This window comes from Microcaecilia unicolor, chromosome 7 (assembly GCF_901765095.1).
Source record: "Microcaecilia unicolor chromosome 7, aMicUni1.1, whole genome shotgun sequence".
Taxonomy (NCBI): domain Eukaryota; kingdom Metazoa; phylum Chordata; class Amphibia; order Gymnophiona; family Siphonopidae; genus Microcaecilia; species Microcaecilia unicolor.
The window spans coordinates 80,236,033-80,261,100 of NC_044037.1; the positions used below are offsets into that span (position 1 = coordinate 80,236,033).

Here is a 25,068-nt window from a genome sequence, read left to right on the forward strand (position 1 = left end):
CTATTGCTATGCTGTTAACAAAACTGTAAATTTTATGTTAAACTGTGACTGCTGTACACTGCCTTGGGTGAATCTCTTCATAAAGGCAATTAAATAAATAAACAAATAAATAAAATATAGGCACCCTGTTAAAGAATGAAGGGTTATCTGTCTTGTCATATATATTCAGTCAACAGATTCTCCATGATGTTGCTAAAGAAAACATTCAGTATCTAAACATTCAGAAACGGTTTCTACAGCACAAATTCTGTATACAGATTTTACACTAAAAATAAAAAAAAAAACCACAGTATAAACCAGCTATCGGTAAACATAAACATACAAATGTTGTGTTTGGCCTTATCATCAGACAACGTCTTCAAAAATGTGACATTACTGTCAGCTAGGATTCAACTATCCAGTTAATTTCTGTCAACATTTAACTGACAAAAATGCCCTAATAGAATTCTTGACCTTCAGTGAACACTTTAAATACAGCAAGCACAAATCATTAAGTATCAGACCATCATGTTTCAGACTAAATACTACATAGTCTGACATTTCCCAAGGTCACTTCTCAAAGGCATAGAGGGATACACCTTGTTACAGCCTGTAAGGTTAAAGATGCTACATTTATGTAATCTTTTACAACCTAATTTGCCAAAATGTATTTCCACTCAAACCATCCTGCTTTCATCTCCCAAGTAAGCAATGTCTAGAAATGCATTCCAATTAAACATATATTTTCAAAATACTGTTTTATTAAAATCAAACTAACAAAATGTATGTTTTCTTCATCATTTTTTCCATCTGTTATACATCAGAGTATAATATAACAGGTCAATATGTTCTCTCTTGCTACCCTCCATGTTGATTACAAAACTGAGAGCCTGCAGACTGCTCCTGATTTTATGATACTAATGGATATGATACACAAACAGGTATTGGGTGAAGGAATACTGTAAATATTGATTGAACAAGAGTGCTAATATATTACTTTCCTCTCTGATTTTCATAAATAACCATCTGTAACTTGCCTAGGCAATAGGCAGGCTAGAAATGGATAAATATCAATAAATACAACATCAACAAAAGATTATCATTATAGTTATTATTAGGTTGATATTCAAAGGCTGCCAGGCAGCCAATGCATAGCTCTCTAATGGGTGTATTTTAAATACACATATGGACAATATTGGGCCATTTAAAGCATCTGTATGTAGTCCATATATTTGTGATCCAAAAAGAAGAGGCCAAAAGAATCAGAAAGGTAATATAAACAAAATCCTAGCGCCTATGTTTACTAAGCGGCGCTATGAGCACGTTGGCGTTTTTAACACGTGTAAATGATTTACGCATGTTAAACGCTAACATGCCCATAGAAATGTATAGGTACATTAACGTTAAACGTGCCTTAAATTGATAGGTGCATTAAAAAACGCTAACACACAATAAACATACCCATAGGTCAAGAGAAACCTGGTCAAAGCAAGAAACAATCATTCACCACTGTGGCAAACCTGGTTTATTAACATATATGGTATAAATAATTAAAACACAATGGACCTGATATTCATCCAACAGAGATTAGCGTTTTGCTGACCGCTACTGATATTATACTCATAAATTGAACGTTGAGCTATATCCAGGCTTTGGCATTGAATTTCCAGGTATATGGAGCTGGCGGAAACAGCCAGTTCAGTGCAATATTCAGCAGTTAACCAACTATAAAGAGCTGCATAAAGATAGGAATGCATTTTATGCGGTCCTATTTATACAGTTATCTTAGCACTTAGGACCTCTTTAACAAACTGCGCTAGCGATTCCCAGTGCGGCAATACCGAAAAAAACATTCACTTTGAATGTGCTTCGTTGCACAGGAATTGGTAGTACAGTTTGGTAAAAGAGGTCCTTAACCAGATAAGTGCTGATTCTGCCCCTAGAATGCCCACATAATAACCAGTTTCGGCTTGGGAGCTAACTGGGCATTTTCAGTGGCACTACCCAGTTAAGTGCCACTGAAAATGCCTAGTTAGCCCCAGACAGGTAAAGTAAACAGCCAGGAGTTTCTAATGGCCATTTAAATCATTTTCAATATTGGGCCCAATATAACCAGTGATCTCATGCAGCCACATTTCAGCAAATGCCTGGTTAAATCTCGTGCGATCTCAAAGCATTCATAAACAAAAATTACATCAGTCATTGGCAAAGCCATCTCAGGCGTCCTAGTGGCATAGCAGTATCTCACTGAGAAAAGCAGTACAACTGAAATCTGTATACATTTCCCCATCAACTTTTTCATGGATAATGGTATTGGAGTTTACTTTTTATATCCTACCTAAGCAAGCACCCCTCTCATATGCTATATTCTTAATTATTTTAAGTTTTTTAAGGAGGAAAAAATTACTTCAGATACTCGGCATTCACTTTTTAGCTGTTTGGCTTTTGGGCTAACTGTGAATGATTGGCTGCTAGATATCCACTCTTGAAGGTTCCCTTCTTAGTGTGGAAATCATGCGACCTCCTCACGAGTCAAAATATACGGTATTAAAGGTGTAGTCCGGGCTTTAAAACAATATTGGAGGATAGTACAATCTCACCCTGTTTTTCATGCCCACCATTTGAGAATCGCATACTCCCAGGGATGAAACCTCAGATAGTTAAAATATCCAAACAGATTCATCTGGACACTGGACCTAATACAGGTCACAAAGAATGTGGCAATCATATATTTTGTACCAACATTCTAAGAACAGACATTTTCACCAGTCCTTACAATCAGAAAAAGTATAAACTTAAGTTCAATACAGACTGTAATTCCACCTATGTTGTGTACATCTTAATGTGTAGGTGTAAGAAACTCTATGTGGGAAAGACCAATCGGGCATTAAAACAGCGTCTGAGAGACCACAAGTTTAATATAAGCCATCAAAGAATGGAGGCTCCCCTGGTGGGTCATAGCGTGGAAAAGTCCCACACCTTTGAAGATTTTAAATGCTTAATAATAGACCACATAGTATAATCTATCACGGGAGGGGGGTCGAGATCGCAGGCTGATCCAAATAGAACAATGCTGGATCCATAAGTTAAAAAGATTAGCCCCAATAGGGCTCAACAATTGTATTGAGTAGGGAATCTTCATTTAAAACTTGTAATGTCACCTATCTCTTTAAAAATTCAGCTCCTATCTGACAGGAGAACGCTTTTGGCATCTTTATAAAAGTGGGTAGCCATTTTGTAGGTAAATAGCTGCCAGAGAAAAACTGGACACGATAAGTTAGGAACCCGTTGTTTTTGCTCATCGCTGAATTTTCCACTCCCTCTCTCTAAGTTATTATGCTTACACTGTGTTTCAGGGCACTCATTACATAAGGCAAAGGGTACTGCTCCTTAAGAAGCATGTGCGAAATAGGAGGTCACTGCAGAGCATCCCCAGTCAACCCAGTTGCAGTTATTGCTCAGATAAGTGTCGTTATTCTATACATGGCAGAGGTTTATTAAACTAAGCCCTTTAAGCCCAGGAGGTTTTTTTTGACTCGTGAGGAGCTCGCATGATTTCCACATTAAGAAGGGAACCTTCAAGAGTGGATATCTAGCAGCCAATCATTCACAGTTAGCCCATAGGCCAAACAGCTAAAAAGTGAATGTCGAGTATCTGAAGTCATTTTTTTTAGAGAGCCAAGAGAGTTCAGAGAATCTTGGAGGGATTTTCAGCTGTTTTTTTTTTATTTGTACCCCACGCTTTCCCACTCATGGCAGGCTCAATGCGGCTTAGGTACTTATTTGTACCTGGGGCAATGGAGGGTTAAGTGACTTGCCCAGAGTCACAAGGAGCTGCCTGTGCCTGCAGTGGGAATCAAACCCAGTTCCCCAGGACCAAAGTCCACCACTCTAACCACTAGGCCACTTGCAGCATTTGGCCGTTTTTCTTTCAAAAATAAGCCCAATAGTGATACACAACTTATTTGATATTGCTTTGAGTTGTGATTATTTTTGATATTGGGCACAATAAGATTTAGCACATTATGTTCCTTTATGGACATAGAAACACATAGATTTGTAGTGTACACTTATTTATGGCAAATTTGTTTACATAAGAGGTCATAGTGATGTGTGAATATGGTCACCATTGTTAGCGGAAGTAGCTGACAGCTCTGTTCTGCATATGTGATGCATGGGTTGTGCACGTGGCGACATACTGAGTGATTTCTCCTACACATATATAACAACAGATGTTATTGAGAGTGAGCTGTGGTTCTATGCCCCACGGAGAGAGATAAAAATTTGAGTGGAGAGTATTTGAAGTGGATTTGATCTCAAGGAGCATAAACCCCCTCATTCTATAAAGGTTGCCATAAATTGCACACACAAATTTAGGCATGTTCCCAATCTGAGTGTGCGATTTAGTGCCAATAATTGGATTTTTAAACAAGCAATTATTGGCACTAATTAGATGTAATTGGGACCAATGCATGCAAAGTTAGGAGCTGGATCCGTGCCAAAAATTTACATGTGTTCCAAAAAAGGAGTTGTGGAAATGGGAGGGTCATGGGCATTTCAGGGTAGAAATGGGGTGTGGCTTTGAGTTACAGTCGTAATTATAGAATAATGGTGCTCCACGCGTAAATGTAGGTGTGGGCATTTGCACCATGTTTTCAGTGGTACAAATAGCCATGACTAAATTTACACACGACTATCCACTTATACATGTATTCTATAAATTGTGCTGAACTTTATTTATTTATTTTATTTATTTGTTGCATTTGTATCCCACATTTTCCCACCTCTGTGCAGGCTCAATGTGACTTACAAATACATCATGAATAGTGGAAATACATGAGAAAGTATACATTTAGTAATAACAGATGGATTTTGGGTGAGATGGTAATGATAAAACATGATAGTATTTTAACAAGCAAACATAGTAAGGAATGTTTAAGAAATATATAAGAATTATATAAGAAAATATACATTTGGTAATATCAGAAGGATCTTGGGTAACTTAATAACGAAAACATGATAGTAGTTTGGCAAACAAATATCGTAGAGGCAGTTCTGGGTATGTGTACAGGGGTTCATATTTGTTGATCATTGTTGTATGCCTTGTTAAAGAGATGGGTCTTCAGTAGGTTTCGGAAGTTAGCTAGTTCATAGATCGTTTTTAAGTTGCGCGGCAGCGCATTCCAGAATTGTGTACTCAGGTATGAAAAGGTTGACGTGTGCGTTAGTTTGTATTTAAGACCTTTACAATTTGGGAACTGAAGATTAAGGAATGTACGGGATGATTTTTTAGCATTCCTGGGTGGTAGGTCTATCAGGTCTGACATGTAGGCTGGTGCGTCTCTGTGAATAATTTTATGAACTAGGGTGCATATTTTGAACGTGATACGTTCTTTGAGTGGGAGCCAGTGCAGCTTTTCTCGTAGGGGTTTAGCGCTTTCGTATTTTGTTTTACCGAATATGAGTCTAGCTGCAGTGTTCTGAGCTTTGAAGTTTCTTGATTATTTGCTCTTTGCAGCCAGCGTAAAGTGCATTGCAGTAGTCTACACGACTGAGTACCATTGATTGTACCAGGTTGCGGAAGACAGTTCTTAGGAAGAAAGGTCTTACTCTTTTTAATTTCCACATAGGCACAGCTTATAGAATACTGCTTAAGTGGGGGTGGGGGGGTGGGGAGGAGGTTTGTGCCAATTTGTCGGCACCATTTATACAATTTACCCCAAAATATCCTCAATGTTAATGTATATCCAACATCCAGAGAAGTTCTAGGAACCTTGAGGGTAAATTCCACCATTATTCATACTTGTGGATCTCATTTAGATTATTTTTCTTTAAACACTGACAGCTATGATGACCCCAGGTGTCATCTTTTGACAGGTACAGTACTTCAACTAGGTATGTTGTATTATGGTTATATAGAATTTATGAGTGTCCATGAAAAGCATCACCGTGATAAACAATCTGAGGCACTGGAAAAAAAAGTTGATGTAAAATCAAATGGCTCGATGGTAAAAATGTTTACCGGTGCTGCTTGATACACCAGTACCGGTGTAGACTGCTACTATGCCAAAAATTAATGAAACTTTTTAAATTATCAAATGAGACCTCAAAAAGATGAAATAATAACTAGAGGTTACCCGAGACATGAAATGGCACTTCTACACAAACGTTACAGTGAGGAAAGCCCTGAAAACAAAAATGATGTTCAATGGGCTCCATAGTAAAACTGAAACTCAGGTAGCCCTGTATAACAGTGCTGATGCCGAAGTCCCACACATCGCAGCACACTACTTTTGAAAGTTTTAAGAGCTTTGTTACTTGAGCTCCTTCAGATAATTACTCATTTGGGAGAACAATATATTCTGCTTGTCTTGGGAGAATGTTTCCCTCCAAGTATGCATCCATCAGTGCCACTGATGGTCTCTCCTATGTAGAAAGAAACTTTTACACAGTGATTCCTCTCTGAGTTGTACTTCACTGAGTCCTTAAACATAAATGCTTTCTGCAGCATAGGTTCTTGACACTTCTGTACCAGCAGCTTATGTTGCCTTTCAGCTAACTTCTGCATCAAAGGTCCCTGCATAAAAACGTGTACTGTTTGGGGATTCAGCCTTCTCTTTTATGATGTGTACTCACTCTTTGAAGGATGTCTCGATCTATTTTGTCAGTGTCTCTTGAAGAGGAATCACTCCCTGGAGCTGAGCCTGAGATACCTTTCTTACAATTTTTATCTTCCTTTGATTGTGATGGCGAGAACTGAAAACTCTTTATCTTGGCAGATGAAATTTACTGTAGACAAATGCAAAGTGATGCACATTGGGAAGAAAAATCTGAATCATAGTTACCTCACCTTGGGAGTCAGTACTCAAGAGAAAGGTCTAGGTGTCACTGCAATCTTCTGCCCAGTAGGCGGTGGCAGCCAAAAAAGCAAACAGGATGCTAGAAATTACTAGGAAAGAGATGCAATAAGACCAAGAATACTATAATGCCTCTGCATTGCTCTATGGTGTGACCTCACCTTGAGTACTGCATTCAGTTGTGGTCAACGTATCTCAAAAAGCATATAGCAGAATTAGAAAAGGTTCAAAGAGCAACCAAAATGATAAAGGGGATGGAAGTCTTCCTATATGAGGAAAGGCTAAAGAGGTTAGGGCTCTTCAGCTTGGCAAAGAGACGGCTGAGGAGGGATATGATCGAGGTCTATAAAATCCTGAGTGCTGTAGAATGGGTAGCAGTGACTCGATTTTTTACTCTTTCAGAAAGTACAAAGACTAGGGGACACTCAATGAAATTATTTTTAAAACAAATAGGAGGAAACATTTTATCACTCAAAGAATAGTTAAGCTCTGGAACTGGCTGCCAGAGGATATGGTAACAGAAGTTAGCATGTCTGGGATTAAAAGAAAGTTTTGGACGAGTTCCTTGAGGAAAAATCCATAGTCTGCCACTGCTTGCCTCAGGATCGGTAGCATGAAATGTTGCTACTAATTGGGTTTCTGCAAGGTACTTGTGACCTGGATTGGCCACTGTTGGAAACAGAATACTGGGGTAGATAGACCATTGGTCTGACCCAGTATGGCTATTCTTATGTTATGTTTTAATATTGTAGTTCCTGACTCATCTCACATTTGGTGATGTCTTTGTACAGTTGAGGTCCAAGGAACCGCATAGCTCAGTCCCAGACCACAAAGGTATTTCTGGTGGGTGTCTGTGATATACATTTTCCACCTGCAGGAGTACCTCTTAAAAAGCCTCAAGGCATAGCTAACTGGTTCACAAGAGAGCTCATTTTTGAAAGAGAAAAACATTCAAGAAGTGTCATAAAGCAGCATTTGGACAAATATTTTGCTTATGTTTATCTATGCAATTCATCTGCAGTGCATCCAAATTATAAGGGGGCAGGTTCGGGGTGGGATTAGGGTATTCCTAACACTTGGGCATTTTATAGCCATAATGGAACAAAACAAAAATGTCTAGGGTAACACATCAACATTTTGGTCTAGACCTGTTTTAGAACGAATAAGGCACAAAAAGGTGCCCTAAATGATCAGATGACCACTGGAAGGAATCACGGATGAATCCCTTACTCCCCCAGTGGTCACTGATCCACTCCTACCCCTTAAAGATGTGAATAAAAACAGTACATACCAGGGGCGCTTTCCGGCTCAGCATGTGAACAGACATGTTTCCCTGAGCTCCTGCAAGGCCTACTCTTTTCTAGTGTGCCCCAGTATACTTTTGACAGTATTTTGCTAATTTTGGACCAAGAGTTACGCTTCTTGATGGCATCTAGTACATTACAGGGGATTGATTTGGTATTCACTGCTGATCAAGCAGCTAAGTGCTCTAAAATGGATCACAGTCTCCGCAAAAATCCGCGCCTGCTAAAGGTCCACTAACTGCACCACTTCCCATCACTTTGATGGACGAGCTTGCTCCAATGCAATCATAATGCCATCCAGGATCTGAGGTAAGGTGTGCACGCCCAAATTGAACAAAACAATTGTTCCAAAAAGTCACCCAACTCACTCATGCGACTGTGCTGAAAGCCAAGTCATCTCTGCTTGATCGTCATGACAAAGCTATTCATAAGCTACAACTGGACTACAAAGACTTTGCAAGAGAAAGAACTGAAATGTTTCCAGTTTTTGTATTTAGTTACAAACTGTTTAAGGACAAGCATGATGTAGATTCCTCCTAAAATATGATAAAGGAGTCCAGACAATGGTCTACACTGTAGACATTATACCAGCCTTACGAACAATCTAGAAAAAAAAAAGCCCATTGATGTTATCAAATGTGAGGACTATATGCTCTGAACAATTACAATCATCAGTAGCAATACATTACTCAAAATATTTTCTTATATACTTTATTTCATTTTGTAATATAATTTACCTACTAACACTATAAACTGAGCAGTACTTGTGCTTGAAAACAATTGCTTCGTTTCTCATAAAATCTAGCTTCTGCAAGCCAAAGTTTGATTAAAATGGTGCATCTTCATCATACCCAATAGGGTCTAGAAATTCTTTAATATTACCCAAATAAAGAATATATATATATATATATATATATATATATATATATAGATAGATAGATAGATAGATAGATAGATAGATATATATCTAGATATATATCTATATCTATATCTATATATAGATATAGATATATATCTATATATCTATACCTATATCTATATCTATATATATATATATATACTGTATATATATATATATAATTTAAATAATGAAAGACCATATTTTACCTCCAAGTAAAATAGCCTCTGCACACATGGAACTCAGCTAATGAAAACTGAAACTAAAAGCCACAATGCTTTTACAATGGCGCTGCATTTGGAGTGTCAGTTGATGTCCACACAGAGGCAAATTCCTAAGGAGCTTATCATCCTAAGTTTGCAGGCTTAAATTCCTGCTATAAGTTTGTATCAAAAACATTTATTTGTAGCACTGTATTTACCATATAAAGTACTATGTAAGATCATCACAGCAGTACTTGCAATCACATTACAAAAAAAAAAAAAGAATGCAAAGATTAGCGCCCCACCCCCACCCCCCCCGCTTGCCTTCCAATCCCTGGTTGTTTTGTGGTTTAGTCAGAGCATGGTTTCTGCCAGGTACTGTTGCTACTATTTCGGTTTCTGCCCGGTACTTGTGACCTGGCTTGGCCACTGTGAGGAAGCAGGATACTGGGCTAGATGGACCATTGATCTGGCCCAGGGGCGTAGCCACGGGTGGGCCTGGATGGGCCCAGGCCCACCCACTTTGCCTCCAGGCCCGCCCATCCACCTTCTTCTTCGCTGGCTGCCTTTTCTCCCCAGCTCCACTTCATCGCTCTGCATTCTTCTTCTCGTCTGTCACGCTGCATGCAGCGCTGCCATTCACACAGGCAGCTGCGCTCCCCCCTACCGCATCTATCCAGTCCTAACAGGAAGTGCATCAGAGGACCGGATGGACGGCGGACGTGGCAGAGGAGAGCGCAGCTGCCTGTATGAATGGCAGCGCTGCGTGCAGCGGGACTTGCGAGAAGAAGAATGCAGGGAGCGACGATCATGCATCGAAGCGGAGTCCGGGAAGAAGTGCGCATAGCTAAAAGTTTGGGCTCAGCCAAGGTACCGGGCAGGCAGTGGAGCAGAGGGAGAAATCAGTTGTATATAGCGGAGGACATGGAGAAATGATGCCTGGAGGGAGAGGGGGATAGGGACAAGAGATAATGGGGTGGATGGAGAAGGAGAAATGTTGCACGGAGGGGGAGGGAGAACACAGGGAGAAATGTTGGACACAGAGGTGAAGGGGAGGGATAGATGGTGCATGAGGGTGGAGGGGAGGAAGGGAGAGAGAGACAAAGGGGTAGAGGGGGGGCAATAAAGGGAGAAATCTTGTATATGGGGGTAGAGGGGAGGGAGAGATGGTGCCCAGAGAGGGAGAAATGATGGGCATGACAGTGGATGGGAGGAAGGGAGAGATGCTGTATGGGAGGAGGAGAAAGAGATATTGGCCTCTGGGGCACAAGGGAGGGGGGAGACAGAGATGGTGGACAGTGGGAGAGAGGCAGAAATGTTGGACATGGTGGAGGAAGGAAGACAATGCTGCATGGGATAGAGAGGGAAGACAGATATTGGATCTGGGGTACAAGGGAGGGGGAAAGAAGGATGTGGACAATGGGGGAGATGTAGGACATGGGGTTGGATGAGAGGCAGGGGAGATTCATAGGAGAGGGGAGAGAGGGAGATATTGGATCCAGGAGCAAATGAGAATGATGGAGAGATGCCAGACAATGGGAGTGAAGGAAGAGAGAGGGAGAAATGCTGGACCATGGGGGACAGGGGAGGAGAGAAGAGAAAGGATAGGGAGATGTTGGGCTACGAGAGCAGGGAGGGAAGAAAGAGGGAGTAGATACTGAGCTAGAAGGGTGGATGGAGGAAGATGCTGGGAATGGTGGAACCATGTGGAAGAGGGTGGCAAGAAAACGGATGAGAGGATAGTGATTACAGAGGATAGAAATATAGTAATGGGGAGTAGATTAAAGATGAAAGGGAATGGCTGGAGAAGGAGTGAGTTGGGTAATGGGAGAGGTAGTGGGTGAGAGAAGAAGATGACGATCTGATAGGCAGCTGTAAAGTAAAAAGAAGGAGAAAGAGAGTAAAATTTGAGTTGACAGGCAAAAAATCAAAAAAAGAGGAAAGAGCTAAAAAGGAATGATCAGTATGTCAGAGGTAGATGTAGTGAGGGAATAGACAGTAGAGAGGAGAAAAGACAAATGGACAGCAGTCACTTGAAGGAGAATTAGTAGACGACAGACAGGAAATTAGAAGCAACATAATGGAAAAATAAAATGTCCAGACATCAAAGGTAGAAAAAATCATTTTATTTTGAATGTTTAAATGGAATATGTTAGCTTTGTGAAAAGTGCATAGCAAATGTCTTTGCATTGTGTTCAGTAGAAAGGAAATGCACTTTTGGTTTTTATTTCTCCAGGGTTGTAGTACATGTTAAGTTTAACTTCTTGGGGTTCTCACTTCAATTTTTGTGTAAATATTTTTATTTCTAACTTGTGATCCCTTGTTCTGTTTTTGGTGAGGGTCTGTCAGTGTGATAGTAATGGCAGGTACAGAAATTGGAAGGGAGGCAGGGAAGAGAGGGGATTGGAGAGAGTGCCCTCCTTTATTTTCTGACCTGGGCCAGAGCAGGTCTAACACTGGCCCTTACCCTTGCTTTATAGCTGGTGGGGCTCCCCAAGCATCCCAGCTGAGGACCTCCTCCTGAGGCAGCTTGGGCAAAAGAAGTCATATTAATTGGTGTTTAAAAGTTTGGTTCAGTCCTGTAAAGTGGAGGAATGCCATCTGTTTTTAATTGCTCAAGAATGTCTAGCTTTTGCTAGACTAGAGTTTAAAAGGTCAGAGAAAAGTAATTATTTACCACATCTGGAGGCCATTGGGCATAGTGGATAATCTCGAGGGATCAACAAGCAACCAGTGTTAGAAGATAGTTTTAAAAAGATTAGGCTAATGTTGGTTAGAAGAAAATAGAGTAGATTTAAATAATTCTAGATATTCTAGATGAGTTAGATTTTGTCTTATAAGGAATTCTGATTTCTGCTTATTTTAGAATATGTTTTATTCTGTGTAATTAATAAGTTCTATTTCTATGTAGAATATCTTTTCAATTCAACTTTGTCTGACCTTTCAAGTGATATTTCTGCAAGTTTAAATAGATCATCTGGTTTGAATTATCCACAGTCCTAGCTAGGTGAAAGAGGTCAGGAAAAGTCAACTTTGTTCCTTGATGAATAGCTAAGTGTAGGACTGGTCCTGAAAGTAATAACAAACTATATCTGTGTGCTATTAAGCAAGATTGGCCCCTTGACTCCTTAATGAATGCCAGAACCCAGTTAGTATGAAGTTGATTGGGAAACTGATTATGTGAATAATAAAATGCCAAGAGATAGGTGCCACAATGTCTAGTGTGAGAGGCCCCAGGTCATAGGTCAGTTTAGGAAATATCAAATCTATGTAACTGATATTTTGGAGTAAATGTGTAAGTAATGATTAGTTCAAGGCAGGGTAATCAATCTATTCTTTACCATCTGGAAAGTAAGGGGGGCTAGAGGGGTTTAAAACTGTATATAACTGGGAGCAGAAGCAGCTTACGTTAGAAGGAGAGAGCTAAGAAGAAGAGAAGGAGCTGAGACAGAAGCCATAAGATCCAGAGAGCTGAGAAAGAGAAGAAGAGACTTAGTGCTGATGTCCTACTTTGTTTGCTGGCAAATAAAGAAGATTTCTCCCTCATTCTGGTGTGTGCTGTTTGACTCCTGAAGTACCACAGATTCTGCTAACAATAGTGGTAATTCCTGTAACACTCCAAAGGCAGTCAGAACTTGCTTCTACCAAGCTCTGCAGTTGGCAACAGCATCTTTGAGTTACTGACAACTAAGGATGCAAGGGGTGCCAGCTTCGGTCGCTTAGGGATGTTGCTACTGCCTGCCAAGCTTGGTAAAAGGAAGTTCTGGCCACTTTCAGAGGAAGTCTTCAGCTGACAGAGTTTGAGGATCCTCATCAGCTAAAGTATTTATATTTTGAGGTGAAGGTAGGGCGAGGAAGAGAAACATTTGTGCCACCCACTTTGGGCTCAGGCCCACCCAAAATTGGTTTTCTGGCTACGCCACTGATCTGGCCTAGTATGGCTATTCTTATGTTCTTACGAGTGATCCTCAGTCACTGTTGCCCATGTCAGCTCTACTCTCAAAATGGCTGCCGTAACCTCTTGTGGGCTATTTTACAGTCCCGTCAAGGATTGTAAAATAGACCCGAGTGGGCCATCTACAGGTGAGCAGAGAGGGGAGAAGCAACTCCTGTTCAGAGGGGAAGGGTTGGGAAGGAGTCAAACAGGACAAAGCACTGGTTTTCAGTTTCCAGTGAAAACACATGGTCAGTTTCAGACAAAACTGAAATCATGGCTGTAGCCTTTTGGCTGAAGCCAAACCCAGGCAGAAAAAGGATTATAGGCCAGTTTCAGCACCAACACCAACACCAAAATTTGGTCTGCCTCTGCACTTCCTTATTGCCCTTATAAGTAAGTCCTAAAAAGCACCTATTTTAGGCTATTCATATAAGTGCCCTATTGTAAAATCACCTCCATAAAGAGAAGAGGTCTGATATTCAGCAGGAAAGGCTCCTTGCTGGATAAATTCAGCTTACTGGGTCATACCTGGATTGTTAGTAGCACTTATCCAGATAGTGCAACTGAAAATCCAGTCAGACTACCTTGCAGTATCTGGGTAGTGCTGGACGGTCCAGGGTAGTGTCTCTATTGAGCTTGGAGTTAATCATTGCCAGCAATTTTCAGGCCACTAACCTGGTAAATATACAGATATAGTTAGGAAAGAAAAAAAGCTGCATTAAGTTTATTCAGGTAGTTATCCCGGTACCGATTTGAATATTGTTAGAACCAGAATAACTGCCAGTGACTGTATTATATCTGGATATTCAGCACTGGTATCTGAGTATGGCCGAGAACTGAATTTCCAGGTATAAAAAGCCTGTGGCGACCTGCATTTAATTTAATTTAATTCTGGCATTTATAATCCACTTAACCATCAAGTTCAAGGCAGAGAGCAATCACACATTATGAGCAGGTACTTTCTCTGATTTAAAAAAGCGCTGACTGCCGTGGGCTGAATAATAACTCATAGGCTATCACATGAGCATAAAAATACAGCAAAAAGAAAAATGAGACAAATATCCTGCAAGATGTGAAAGAAATGACTCTACTTTCAAAGAACATGACACTATGAAGCCTTCATCTCTAGAACAGTAAAAATAAAAATAAAAAACCTGTAAATAAAAAAAAGTTTGACAGCATAACCATCAAAAAGACTACCAAAAAAAGGGGGGGGAAAGTGATACATAATCACTCATCCAAAATCAAAATTTATGTTCCCATCATTTCTAAGATCCATGGTTCTGAATCTGCTACCATTAGAAACAATCAAAAGGCAATGTAGTTGTTGAGATCAATTCACAGTTATTTCTTCAGTGCACCATTACAAACTCATTAACAAACACAGTGCTGGAACTGCCTGTTATCTAACAAAGAAATAAAAATGAACTCTTATATACAGAAGCATTAATGAACACTGAGACATGGCATAACTTTATTTTTTATTTATTTATTTTTGTTACTTTGGTGTCCTTTTAAAGTTGCAGTAAAAATTGAATATCCGGGAATAATGCAAACAGTGGTCAACAAAACACTCACCACTGCCAGCTGGATATTGACACCTTTAATACTAAGTAGATTTCTATTAGGCACTAACGAAATCAAGATCAGCTTGAACATCATGGACTCATGGGCAAATGCATTTCAACTAAAACTAAACAAAGAAAAAACACACTGTCTCATCCTCTCATCCCTACACAGCGCGGATAACCCCACAATCATCAACACCCTGGATTACACCCATCCTATCTCAGACAGCCTGAAAATCCTCAGTGTTACAATGGACCGCAACTTAACACTAGAGAGCCAAGTGACATCCACAAAAAAGAAAATGTTCCACTCAATGTGGAAACTCAAACGCGTGAAACAATTTTTCCCGAGGGGAACATTTTGCAACCTGGTACAATCAATAGTACTAAGCCATGTAGACTACTGCAATGGAATTTATGCGGGATGCAAAGAACAAACCTTAAAGAAACTTCAGACCGCTCAAAACACGGCAGCTAGGCTTATCTTCGGAAAAACGCGATTTGAAAGAGCAAAACCCCTTTGAGAAAAACTACACTGGCTCGCAATCAAAGAACGCATTGCTTTCAAAATCTGCACTCTGGTTCACAAAATTATCTACGGTGAAGCTCCAGGATACATGACAGACTTGATCGACCTACCAACTAGAAACACATTTGAATCAACACGAATGTACCTAAATCTGCACTACCCAAGCTGCAAAGGACTCAAATACAAATCAACTTGCGTGTCCAGTTTTTCCTACATAAGCACACAACTGTGGAACGCATTACCAAAAGCCTTCAAAACTACGAATGACCACCTAAACTTCCGGAAAACACTAAAAACTACCCTACTAATCCAACATAAATGCCTGATCTCTGCAACACAACAAAACTAAAGAACGTAATGGATATAACACAACTCTTCCGTTGTACGATTCCCTAGTGTGGCTGTGCCACATGAACTTTATCTTACCACAACATCACTTTGTATTTGTTTACACTGAAGTCTCTAACGCCTTTCCGGTACTAGGTAAGCCACATTGAGAGGCATAATCAAACGGCGCCGGCCATCTCCAGGGGCCGGTGCCACAAGTGGGCGGAGCCAACCGTATTTTAAAAAAAGATGGCCGGCCATCTTTTTCTTCACTAATACGGTTGGGCCCTGCCAAATGTCAGAGTTCGCCGGGTTTGAGATGGCCAGCAACAGTTTTCAGCCATAATGGAAAATAATGCCGGCCATCTCAAACCAGGCATTTGGTCATGGGAGGAGCCAGCATTTGTAGTGCACTGGCCCCCCTCACATGCCAGGACACCAACTGGGCACCCTAGGGGGCACGTCTAAAAATTAAAAAAAAAATAGCTCCCAGGTGCATAGCTCCCTTCCCTTGGTTGTTTAGCCTCCCAAATCCCCCCCCCCCCACAACTCTACACAATTACCATAGCCCTAAGGGGTGAAGGGGGGCACCTACATGTGGGTACAGTGGGTTTTGGAGGGCTCCCATTTCCACCACAAGTGTAACAGGTAGGGGGGGATGGGCCTGGGTCCACCTATCTGAAGTGCACTGCACCCACTAAAAACTGCTCCAGGGACCTGCATACTGATATCAGGGAGCTGGGTATGACATTTGAGGCTGGCATAGAGGCTGGCAAAAAAGTTTTATTTTTTTTTTGGGTGGGAGGGGGTTGGTGACCACTGGGGGAGTAAGGGGAGGTGATCCCCGATTCCCTCCGGTGGTCATTTGATCAGTTGGGGCTCCTTTTTGAAGCTTGGTCATGAAAAAAAAGGGACCAAGTAAAGCCGGCGAAATGCTCGTCAAGCCTGGCTTTTTTTTCCCATTATCTTGAGCACGTCCCTGTCCCGCCTTCACTACCCTACTGACACGCCCCCTTGATGTTTCACCGGCTCTGCGACGGAAAGCAGTTGAACCCGGTCAAAATCGGCTTTCGATTATACTGATTTGGCCAGGTTTAGGAGATCGCTGGCCATCTCCCGATTTGTGTCGGAAGACGGTCGGCGATCACTTTCGAAAATGAGCTGGATTGAGCCTACAAATATGTGTGGAAAATGTGGGATATAAATGTAACAAATAAATAAATAATTACTTTACTTTGCAAGATTAATTAAATCCAACATTTCCTGCTTAATATTATTTTTAATGCAGAAAAGAAGGTTAAAGAGTATAGAATTAGAGCATGTTTTGGGGGTTTGCTAGTTCTATTTTCAATTATTCATCTTCCTCAGTATGGAAAAGCTTTGCTTCAAAAATATTCTTGTTCTGCCACTAGAGTGACAAATTATTTGTCAGGTCAACAGGTCTCTCAGGATACTTTGCCCTGATAGCCATCAGATCCTGAGTCATGCACAGGCTGTCTGCTGCTAAGATCAACATCTCATCATTTTCTTTTCAATCCAGAAGAAACGTCTTTATTACCCAAGCACTTAGAGATGGATTATATCTGTCTGCTGCCTTTTCATCACTCTAGTAAATGACACCCTCCAATATTTCTGTAGGTGAGCATCAGACAAGAATAGATTTAACCAGGGAAAGTGTGGTGTCAGTCCCCTGAAATTTGCATTGCAATGTTTAAAGGGCCATTTTTCAAGATAAAGGAATATCTAAAAATGCAGATCTGTTAAACTTGTCTATTTAAATTCAATAATGTAGACTTGTTCCTCAGTGTATACTAGCAAGAAAATGTCTGCAATCCTTTTGAATCTTCCACCTAATGCAGATAAAACTACTGCAAACTGTAAATGGTTATCATAGTTTTCATCAAAATGATAGCTTAGTTCTGCTTGGTGGCTGGACAACCCCGGGTTTCACCTGCACTGACCACCGTTCCCCAGAGGTTGATCTCCTAGGTGCGGGCGGCCTGCAGGACTTACGGGACGGAGCTGGAAGTGGGGTGATGAATGTATAGGCCAGGCAGGCAGCAGGTCAAGAAAGTAAGCCATGTACAAGCGGCAGTCAGTAAGCAGGTGGCAGGCAAGAGAGTAATCCAGGTACAGGCGAAAGTCAGCAGGCAGGCAAGAGAGTGATCCAGGTACATGCGAAAGTCAGTAGGCAGGCGGCAGGCAAGAGAGTAATCCAGGTACAGGCGAAAGTCAGCAGGCAGGCGTCAGGCAGAAGGGTAATCCGGGTACAGGCAAAGTCAGCAACGAGGGACCAGAAGATAAGAAGCAAACTACACTACTACTACTACTACTACTACTATGTAACATTTCTAAAGCGCTACTAGGGTTACGCAGCGCTGTACAATTTAACATAAAGGACAGTCCCTGCTCAAATAGCTTACAATCTAAAGGACAAGTGAACAGTCAGTCCGATAGGGGTAATCAAATTGGGGCAGTCTGGAATTCCTGAAAGGTGAGAGTTAGGTGCCAAAGGCAGCATTGAAGAGGTGGGCTTTGAGCAAAGACTTGAAGATGGGCAGGGAGGGGGCTTGGCGTAAGGGCTCAGGAAGGTTGTTCCAAGCATAGGGTGAGGCGAGGCAGAATGAGCGGAGCCTGGAGTTGGCGGTGGTGGAGAAGGGTACTGAGAGGAGGGATTTGTCCTGTGAACGGAGGTTTCGGGCGGGAACGTAAGGGGAGATGAGGGTAGAGAGGTAGTGAGGGGCAGCAGACTGAGTGCATTTGTAGGTAAGAAGGAGAAGCTTGAACTGAATGCGGTATCTGATTGGAAGCCAGTGAAGTGACCTGAGGAGAGGGGTGATATGAGTGGATCGGTTCTGGCGGAATATAAGACGTGTCGCAGAGTTCTGGACACAGATACAGAGTTAGAAACACCTACCAAAGTAGAAGCCGAAGCATGGAGTCCAGGGAGAGCTCAGCTGATAAAGTGCTGGCATCTGACATCAGCATGGAGAAGGGGCAGAGCCATAGGACAAGAGCAGGGGAAGGAGTAACCGGAAGACCAATAGGAGAGAAGCAAGGAAAGCCAGGCAGAAGAAGAGCAGACCCAGGTGGGTGGAAGCAAAGCAATCAAGGAGCCTGGAAGCCAGGCAGAGAGAGAGAAGAAACAGGTCATGGAAGCAAAGCAATTAAGGAGCCTTCAACCACCGCTCTCTGAACAAACCCAGAGAGGACTACACACACATGGCTCAGGCAGTGCCAGTCAAGTATGCATGTCAACAGGACCCCGCATTGCATTGAGGTAGGGGACATGACAAACTTTCATCGGCTTAACCAGCTTACTCACCACACCTACTTGAGCCTCTTCCCCGTCCACGGAAGAAGTACTCAGTGATGATGGAATATGATGGATCAGTGAGCTCTGTGTATAGCTGACCCCGGGGATTGATGCGAAAACAGGGAGACACCTCCAGATTACCATTCTGCCTTGTCGTGTTTGTAGCTCTTCCAGGCTGTGGTGGAACCGAACATGGGGCAGGGCTTAACGAAACGCTGTTAACACTGCTGCCAGTTGAAACCTCCAGCAAAGATGAAGCAGCATTTGCTTGCACACAGACAGCAGCTTGAAACTCCTCCAAAGTCGCCTGTCGCAAGACCTAGTATACACCCGACGCTGGAAAAAGCTGTCAGATCTTGCCTCTCTGCTTCCCCTTTCCAAGACGGGGAGGGACGTCTCACAAATCAGGAACAACACTATCAGAGCAGAGCTGAATGGGTGTCCACTCATGCCACCATCTTGGCCCCTCATTAATGGTTCATTAATAAGTTTACACTCAGATTTGGGATCCACATCCAAATGTCAGTGCCCAGCTTTGGGCAATCTATATAAAATCATCTTTATGTACTTCTGTGCCTTCAAAGCATAGGCAACCTGTTATAAAATTAATCTCGTTTCTCACCTGCCTGTAGAGCAGGTAATTTTGTAAAAGCCCATTTCAGGCATGAAAATGGCTTTCAAAATTACCCTTCAAGCAATTATTGAATCATACCTTGAATGCTCTTGCATTCTCACAACACTTGACATATAATCTGCTGACAAATGACTCAAGCTGAACATGGTGATTGATTGATAATTATTATTCATGATCATCAATCTTGGTAGCCCTCCAAAGCTTGTGTCAAATTAAAGCACACACACACTCTGTCTAGAACTTTCAAAAAGTTGCAAGATGCAGCTAATTAATAAATTCCAACCAAATTAAATTAACCCACCCAATTATTTAAAAGACAGCTATATGTCCTCCTCTGCTTCTAACACACAGCCTAACTGTAATCTGCAACACCCTTTTGGAACTAAACTACTTAGTAGTCCAAAATGTTAGCTGAACAGAAGCTATTAAAATAATATTAGCATCAATCTTGTTTCAATTGCATGGTAGACTCTGGCACAAAATAGGTTTTCTATTGCACTGCTCTGTGTTGCACAGTCAATCGACAACTGCATTTCATTTGGCTTTCCAAGCTGATCCACTGGAATGCTTCTCAGTGACAGAACAATGCAGTTTAACAAAAGGAAAAGACTAAGAAAGATGTTCAGTGGAAGGCACAAAGCAAACAAAGGAGCAAGAAGAATCTTACAACAATCAAAGGCCTATTTCCCCATAAATTCAAGGTAATTGTAAATCGTGGTGAAGGTGCAAACATTCTCATATATACAGGTTTCCTATTACTTCCTTGTTTCACATTATGAGAAATGCATGTTCATTAGAGTGGTGTACTTGGAGATGTGTACAACCTTTGAAAGAATATCTTCAACAGCTAAAGGCATGAAAAAAAAACATCTTTAGAACTCTATTTGCTGTCAGCATTCAAAATAGCTGGTTTAAGATCCTCAAAGATAATTTGGTTTTGGCAATATAAGTGATATAGGTTAAAATGTGTAAACCAGTACGAATGAAAAATACATATTTCAAAATTGTAAAATACTGTCCAGGAACACAAATTGATCTTATGATTATAAAATGCTTACTTTTTTTTTTTTTTACTTTTTTCAGATTGTGATACAAAAAAAGTGTCATGTTCTGAAATTCTCAGAACCATATATGAAATGTAACAGTGTCTGAAGCAGGCCCATGTTCTCAACAGTTTCGCAGTTGGCGCAGCTCTTGTGCGTGCGCCCAGGCAAACATGGAAGTGCATGTACACATCGGCGCTGAGCATTGGGAGGGAGGGAAAACTGAATGACCTTATTAGCAATCATTTAAATGCAAGTTGCAGCCATCGAGTCAGCCTGCAGAAAACGGAATCCTTTCTCACTGAAAGCTACACACCAACGCCTATGTTTACTAAGGTGCACTATGGGCGCGTTAGCATTTTTTAAATGCGTGTAAATGGTTTACTCACGTTAAACGCTAACGCGCCCATAGAAATGTATAGGCGCATTAGCGTTTAACGTGCCTTAAATTTAAAGGTGTGTTAGAAATGCTAACGCACCATAGTAACACCCGCAAATTGAAAAAATTCCCCTAAAATTCAGTGACCAGAAAACCAAGCCCAATCTAACAGCAGCCCTACTAGGTAAAGTACTTTCCTTGCACTAGAAATACTTATAACCTTCCTGAACAGAATACAAATGAAGATCTCGAAAATCCTTTCAACTGGTAAAATTAAAAATGAAATAAGTTCAAAGCTACAGAACAGAGCAGATGGGAAACACAACCAGCATATTTCAAATAAAAGAAACATGTGTTTACCTTTTGCTTGTGTACCAAAGGTCAGGGCTAGCTTTGCAAAGAGATCCGGATGCTCAAATTTGTCCTCCTTCACTTTTACCCAGAAGCAATTTTCTGTTATTTCCTGTGGTTCGATCTGAAATCAGAAGTATTACTTTATCAGGATTACTTTATCATTATGCACTACTTCTGACAAAAATTATCTGAATTTCTAATGGTTCCAGACCAGATGCTATTTCTGATTTTGGGGCCTGTTTACAAAGGTGTGCTAGCTTTTTTAGCACTTGCTAAAAATTCAGCATGCACTATCTGTATAGACGCCCATAGGAATAATATGGGCATACACGGGGTTAGCACGCGCTAATTTTTAGTGTGCCTTTATCAACAGGACCCTATATTTTTGGGATGATTTAACAGTAACAGTACTAACACTGTCACCGTACTGGCTTTTCAGCAACCTTTTTTCAAAACAAGTGGACAAATTTCCATGTATGGACACGGCTATGTATTTAGCTTAGTATGTGGGTGTTGGCTTAAACCAAGGGACAAATAGTCACATATATGCCAATTGTGAAAGTTGCTGAATTTGTTTATACCTGCATGCTACAGGGGCTTTCTAGGACTTTGTCCATATTTTGTGACTGAAACATATCCGGGTGGTGGCGGGAATTCAGTAAATGGCGCCCAAAATTAGATGCAAGGAAGATCCATACTAAACTAGTATTCCGCAAAAAGCACCGGATTATATATAGTGCGCTTAGATTTAGGCACCGAAATTGGCACGGATTCTATAACACTGTGCGTAACTTAATTGGCTTAACAAGCTGAGTGTTGATAACAGCATTTAACAAGCAGTAATGAGCACTAATTGGCACTGATTAGGCACACAACTTGCTAAGCGATTCTGTAACGATGTGCACCAAACTTCTAATATACTTCTAATATACTTCTGTGCCTTCCCAGCCTAAATGCCCTATTACAAAATTACCTTCCACCTGTTCTGGTGGCACAGCAAACATATGGGTTACTTCAAAATCCAGATAGTTACTCTAAGTGTAGTAATAGACCAGGCACAAATATACCAGTGTCAGGTCACCTGTGCGCTAGAAAATCAAATGATTTAATAAACCTTTTTCAGAAATTGGTATCTAAATCATGGAATCAAAGAGGTGAAAATGTTTTTAGAGAACGCAGTGTCGGTACAAATTCATTGTGATTTTCTTGCCTTTACAATGCATTCCCTACACTTGGCTATAGTCAGGAGCAGGGTACATGTCTTTCTCTTTTAAAGAAATGGTTTATCTTTCCCACTGGCAAGATATATAAGAAGTATTTTTATAGGGTGCTTTGTAAAACTGTTGGCAGGTAGAACAATACAAAATTATGAAAAGTCAGAACTCTGCCTAGTAATACATCATTCTTTCTATGTGTAGCACAAATATGCAAAGAGACTCCAAACAAAACCAACCTGGTTACTCATGGATCAATATCAAAAGCACTTATCTGTATTGTGGCAGCTGCTATTTGGATAAGTGTTCTGCCAATTTTCAGCAGCTCTATCCAGACAGAGTCACTGAAAATTCTTAGATGACCCCAGCCCCATTCAAATAGTGCTTTGGAGAAGCATGAAAATTCTGATTAATTCTACAGATAGTAGGCGATATTTAGCTGCTATCCATATTGCTATGCAAATTCATTTAGGCCTGCAAAAAGGCTGTGCTTACAAACCGCAAGGCTACATGGGCAGCAGCAGCTGAATATCACCACTTTGCGATGAGCCAGTAGCGGTCACTGTAGTCCATGACTTTAAGGGGCCCTTTTACTAAGCCGTGTAGGCGTCTATGCATGCCCAACGCAACTCTGTTTTGAGTTACCACCCTGTTACCTTGTGGCCCTTGCTGTAATTTCATTTTTGATGTGCGTCCACTAGGCGCGCCGTAAAATATTTTTATTTTCTGGCACACGGGTGGTAATCGTCATTCTATGCGCGTAGACCATTACTGCCCATTTATCGCGTGAGACCTTACTGTTAGGTCAATGGCTGGCGGTAAGGCCTCAAAATCCAAAATGGACGTGTGGCAATTTTCATTTTGCCACACGTCCATTTTTGGCAAAAAATTTTAAAAGGCATTTTTTACAGGTGTGCTGAAAAATGATTCTGCGTGTGCCCAAAACATACATCTACACTACCGCAGGTCATTTTTCAGCACGCCTTTGTAAAAGGGCCCCTAAATTTATAGCAAAGTTCATATCTGATTGTTGACCAAGATGAAATATTCTCTGTGGAGCACAAGTACAACAAGAATGGCAAGGGAAATGAAATACTTGATGGACATTTATGAACTCAAACTATTGGGACATTCTGACGACCCAATATAAGCATTCCAACAATGGCTTTAAGGAATATGTATGAAATTGGTTCAGTTTGTTTTTTGGATCAGTCCTCATCTGTTTTAGACTGCAAATGTGACTTGATTTATTGGGTTCCATTAAAGCCAATGTAGGAAGCAATATTGGGGCTTTTGATCCAGGTTTTATTAAATTTGCTGGAAGCATTATCAGAAGAGGTAACAACATCCTGTACAAACACACCATGACATCAATAAAACAGTAAAGGACACCAACAGTGGCATGGAAAGCACAAACCACCGTGGGCAAAAGCCATCTACTCAGCACTGTCTCTCCTATTGACATAAGCAGCCTATGCTCTGATCTCCTTATTGACTTACAAGTGCATTCATTCTGCAGCCCCTCAGTATCTCTCCACTCTTATTACTCCCTACACCCCACCCCGGAAACCTCTTATCTGTATTCTTCTCCACTGCCAATTCCAGACTCTGCTCCTTTTATCTTGTTTCACTGTATGCCTGGAATAGACTTCCTAAGTCGGTACATCAAGTTCCATCTATGGCCATATTCAAATCAAGGCTAAAAGCCCTTTTTGAGGCTACTTTTAACTCTTTACTCCTATTCACCTGTTCAGTACCCATGTCTGTTTCAATCATTTCCATAATAAATTACTGTCTAATACCTTATTTGTACTGTTTGTCTGGCTTATGTTTTGTGTAAAGTGCTGTGTATGATTAGTTTTGCTATAGTAATAAGTAGTAGTAGTAACAATGACATGAACATCTCAAAGTACTTAATGAAAAGAATATGAACAGTACAATGAAAAGAAGGGCAAAAGGCACCACAAAAGTGTCATTAACACCCCAAAGACACTGAGTGAGGGCCGAAGTTGCACCAAGAGTGACATAAGTAGCCCATGGAATGATAAATGGGTTTAAGTGTCAGCCAAAGTGGCATCAACATACCAGTCACTGGGTGAGGCAGGAAACTGAGTGGCAGCAACAGCACAAAATGTAGAACAAGGAAAAAAGGCAGGGTCGGACAAGCAGGCCAAGGAATGGCAGCAGCAGCAAGGCTGCGAAGTTCCAAGGCATTGAGTGAAATATACAAGGTATTTTTATTTTGTTTTGCTTTTTGGGGTGGGAAGGGAGAGGGAAGAACAACTCAGTATAACCAGGAGAAAGGCAGGGTTGGTGGAGCAGGCTGGTCAGCAGCAGTTGCACAACAGCACAGCAGGGTAATGGAGTTAAAAGCAGTGTATTGCTTCCTATAGGGGTTGATATTCAAAGCCAGCTAACCAGATAAGAGAGACTCTTACCCCGTTAACTGGCGCTGAGCAGGCCCCGATGGAATATTCAGTGGCAGTTACCTGGCACTATGCCCTCTGACTGGTTAAACCCAATCTG

The 25,068-nt window shown here is 41.1% G+C and overlaps 1 protein-coding gene across 1 annotated transcript in view; it reads right to left on the reverse strand.

Moving 5' to 3' along the window:
• Positions 1-25,068, reverse strand: part of DIAPH2 (diaphanous related formin 2) — a 1,482,340-nt gene that overhangs the window by 879,747 nt on the left and 577,525 nt on the right. The window contains exon 18 of the mRNA XM_030210672.1: positions 21,335-21,449. Coding sequence (XP_030066532.1) covers positions 21,335-21,449 — 115 coding nt within the window. The remainder of the gene's footprint in view (positions 1-21,334; positions 21,450-25,068) is intronic.